The sequence below is a fragment of the Trifolium pratense genome, linkage group LG2 (assembly GCF_020283565.1).
Source record: "Trifolium pratense cultivar HEN17-A07 linkage group LG2, ARS_RC_1.1, whole genome shotgun sequence".
Taxonomy (NCBI): domain Eukaryota; kingdom Viridiplantae; phylum Streptophyta; class Magnoliopsida; order Fabales; family Fabaceae; genus Trifolium; species Trifolium pratense.
In genome coordinates, this window is record NC_060060.1 from 17,846,379 (window position 1) to 17,850,360 (window position 3,982).

Here is a 3,982-nt window from a genome sequence, read left to right on the forward strand (position 1 = left end):
ACATTTGGTTAAATAAATTCATTTTTCCTATCATGAAATAAAACTTCCTTAAACTTTTCATAGACATTAAAACAATGATTAATAATTGCTTGTATTTCATAAATATTATACTATTCTCTTTGGATTCAACATTAGTAGGGTAGTTTATTTTACTTTTTAGCACTCATCATCATCATCTCACTATACAACTTTAGCATTTTGGAAGTTCTTTTTGGCATAATCCTACTTTTCAAACATGACAATTGTTCTTGTTTAACACCATGGAAGCAAACCCAACCCCAACCCCACTTTATAGTGCTAAGTGCTCTCTACAAATGAAGAACACTATATGTAAATCTAGACAACCTCTTCATTGACCATTATTCTTAACCTTATGATAGGATAATATTGATGTGGTGTCAGATTAAAACCCAAAACCAGAATTTCACATGCATTGTCCTTGGATAAGATAAGAAAGAAAGAAAAATTGCCCCCTTCCACCCTAAATCCTTAAAATAATATTAAACCTTAGCAATTGTCATTAATTTTGTGTTTATAACTAATCTAACCGTCTTCTTAACTTAACTAATCAAACACCCATTTTTTATTCACAATCACAGTCATTGATTTAGACCCATGAACAGCAGCCAGTATTATTATTTGATATTTTAGTACAAAAAATCAACTTAGGATTCCCAATTTAATATATCTACCTATTCTTTGAACAGAATACTCTTTGGATTGATCTATAAATTAATTAATAGCATAATAAATTCTGGGATTTTTCGTAAATTATAAAAGCAAAATACTAAAAGGACAAAAGAGAAAAAAACAAAATCTCATAGCCCCAATCAACTTCATGTGGGTTCACTCTGCCATCACTCATTAATCCTATACAGAGAAAAAGGGTATAACCGTCTCCTACCTCTTGTCGCTATTATAGAAAATTGAGTTGGTTCATCTAAAAAATAAGAAAATTCTCTATTAATAATATTTTTTCCTATCCACAAGATTAAAAAAATAAAAATTACAATTAGTTTCTTCTAATTCTAAAATCTTGCATTTTCAAAGCCATGTAAATCACTAACTCTATTCATAGATTTTCTCATTATGGCAACTTTAGCTAATCTCTCAGCTGCTCTCCAAGCCGAAGTCGGCGTAAGTGGCTCCAATTTCTCTTCGGCGCAAGTAGTTCTCGGCCTTTGATTTTGACTTTGGGCCCGTTGTTGCTGCCGGCGCTTCTGAAGCTCAGCTTGCTCGGCTTCAAGCCAACGCAAATACTCTTCCTCGACCGGCTTGCTAGATTGCAAGAGAAGAGCTCGGGCCGAGGAAAGTAAATGATGTGCTCCCGCAATATCACTATGATCAGCGAGCCGGTAGGACTCAGCTACCGCTCGAACGGTGACATGGAGGTTTCTCAACCCTTCGATTTTCGATGATCGAACGGTGTGGGGCCGAGGAATTAGCATTGCCTGCTCAACTGGATTCAGAATCTCACTTGTAACTGTGTCACGGTAAGAAGATAAAACAGTTAAAACATGATGGGACCCAGCTGAAACAGCTGGCACTTTCAGCTCCAATAATAATTCTCTTTCTTCTTCAGCGTATAAATCTCCTATTCGGATCGAACCGGATCCGAGTGGTGCAGGTCGACCCGCGAGTGAGTACACTGCTGCAATCTCAACCGGGCGCGCGCGTGAAACTATTTTTAACTGAATCCTGACATCTTGAGCTACCACGGTTAATAAACTGTTAATTGATTTTGCCAGTAACTCATCAGGCGGCGCGTTGTTACACTCGCTATCTTTAGGAAAACGAACCGCGTGAATTGGAACTTCGAGGTTTGAAAGACGAGTGGATGAAACCAGAGAGATTTTCTGAAACGAAGCACTGACGGCGCGTGAATCGACGATGTCAGATAGAACAACGATACAGGCGACGGAATTTTTTTCACGGCGATCCTCAAGAACTTTTGCTGATTTTTTCAATGCATCGTTCTTCGCCGGAACGCCTTCTCTTGATTGATCAATCGCGGCAAGTGCTTCCACAATCCGACGCGCAGATCTCTGACCACCGCCGGTCATTCTCTTCAACGGTAACAACCTCTTCGATCCACCGGAGAATGCTACAATTGAGAGACGATCGGTAGCATTCATCGATGAAATCACAAGTCTCATAGCATTCTTCATCAAACGTAGCTTCTGACCGGACATAGCACCACCGACGTCAAGAACAATAACAACATCCACCGGAGGACGCCGCGAAACCTTCTGAGACACCGCCACCGGTGCCGGTACCGGCGCCGGAGGCTTCAACTTCAAAACAACAACATACGTCTCATAATTCCTATTAGCAGCAACAACAGCAGTTTCCGGCAACAAAGACACTTCAAGGTTCCTCCTAATCACCGCCGGAGAAGACGAAACGCTTCGAACAGGATTAACATTAAATCCTTGAAATTCAACAACACTTTCATTTTCATCTTCATCTTCAGTTTCATTCTCCGATTCAGGAATAGGATTGAATCGAGAGAGTGAAGCAGGTGAAAGAAGAGGTTCATCATCGTTGTATACTTTGAAATTTCTTGAATCTCTGTTTTCAGTTTTCTTCGCAAGCACCGGAAGTTGCTTCCAGTTCGTACCACAAACTGGACACACGTGCAACGGTTGCTTCGTCACGTGAGTTGATATGCAAGGAAAATGAAAAGTATGGGAGCATTCTGCAGTAAAAATTGCAGTTCCTTGTCCACTTTTCACACTCTGTGTACATATTCCACATCGATTCTGCATAATCAAAAAATTAATTAGTATCATAAGTTATCATAAGTTAATAAATATGGTACGATTAATTTAATTTAAGATTAAGATAGAATTAGGATTTAAGTTTTGCGTACTTTGGATAAGCGCAAAGTGGCTTTGAGAAATGAGAAGCTGGAAGGTGATTTTGGTGAAGAGGGATTAGAGAGGCTGAATGATTTGGGTGTTTTGAGGTTATTGTTGCATTGGAGTTTTGGACTAGTGGGAACAGAACAAGTTGTTGTTGCTATTGAGGTTTTACAACGAAGAGTAGATGAACCGGTTGAAGAAGGTTGAGATTGACATCTTGGTGTTGATGGATTTGAGAAAAAACCAAACTTGGAACTGATTCTAGGACTATGATTGGTTGATGAATTTTCACAATGTGGTTGTTTTTTTTTCTCTGTTATTGTTTTTGGTTCAGTATTTTTGTCTCTTGGAATTGATGTGCAAAATGCTTTTCTCCACCCAACAACCATTTTCACTCCACTCTAAAGTGATTAATTTCAAATGGGTTTTGTTTTGTTTTGTTTTGAAGTTTTGGAGTTTTAAGAGAAATTTGGGATTTTGGATATTGAAGGTGAAGAGATGATGATATAATGGTTTAGAGAGTAGTTATAAGGAGGGTGATGAGAAGAAATGGATTAGATTGAGAGAGGCTTTTCATGTTTCTCTTTTTCTTCTTTCTATTTCAGTTCCCTACCATCTATTTATCTATGTCTTGACTTAGGTCTATTTTTCTATATTTCTGTTTTGAGACCCCCAAAAACACTACCCCAATGAAAAAAGCCTTTTGGGTTGCTTCCAAATTTAACACTTTACCCCTAGGCCAAGGCCACACCATTGGATGAAATGGTAGGTATTTTTTAATTTATTGATTTTAAAAATATACACTAGAATTAATTTGGTATCACATGGTTAGTTTTACAAAAATAATTTAATTTTGTAAAATTATACTTTGTAGTTTGCACAAAATCCATTCCAGGTGATAACAAAAATTCTAATTAAGTGTAGTCGATGCAATCGATTGCAGTCAGTTTATCATGATCATAAAATTCAAATCGGATGGTTCTTACATAAAGGCCATTTTTCCGTAAAAAAAAAATTAAAAGACAATTTTCTATTTTTGGTTCAATATTAAATTTTAATTATAAATCACGATCGTCTTATCTTGATTAAACTGCCTTAAATTTATTAATCGAATGTAG

The 3,982-nt window shown here is 37.3% G+C and overlaps 1 protein-coding gene across 2 annotated transcripts; it reads right to left on the reverse strand.

Annotated features, from left to right (window-relative positions):
• Positions 1–732: 732 nt before the first annotated feature.
• LOC123903738 (E3 ubiquitin-protein ligase WAVH1-like) lies at positions 733–3,558 on the reverse strand. 2 transcript variants are annotated; one of them, XM_045953334.1, is made up of 3 exons: positions 3,002–3,542; positions 2,873–2,959; positions 733–2,762 (listed from the first exon to the last, which is right to left on the reverse strand). In XM_045953334.1, exons 1-3 carry the CDS (start codon positions 3,251–3,253, stop codon positions 1,029–1,031), a joined length of 2,073 nt encoding a protein of 690 aa, XP_045809290.1. In that variant the 5' UTR covers positions 3,254–3,542; the 3' UTR covers positions 733–1,028. The 2 variants fall into 2 exon arrangements, with proteins under 2 accessions (XP_045809290.1, XP_045809289.1); XM_045953333.1 differs by having other exon boundaries at positions 2,873–3,558.
• Between the last annotated feature and the right edge of the window lie 424 nt (positions 3,559–3,982).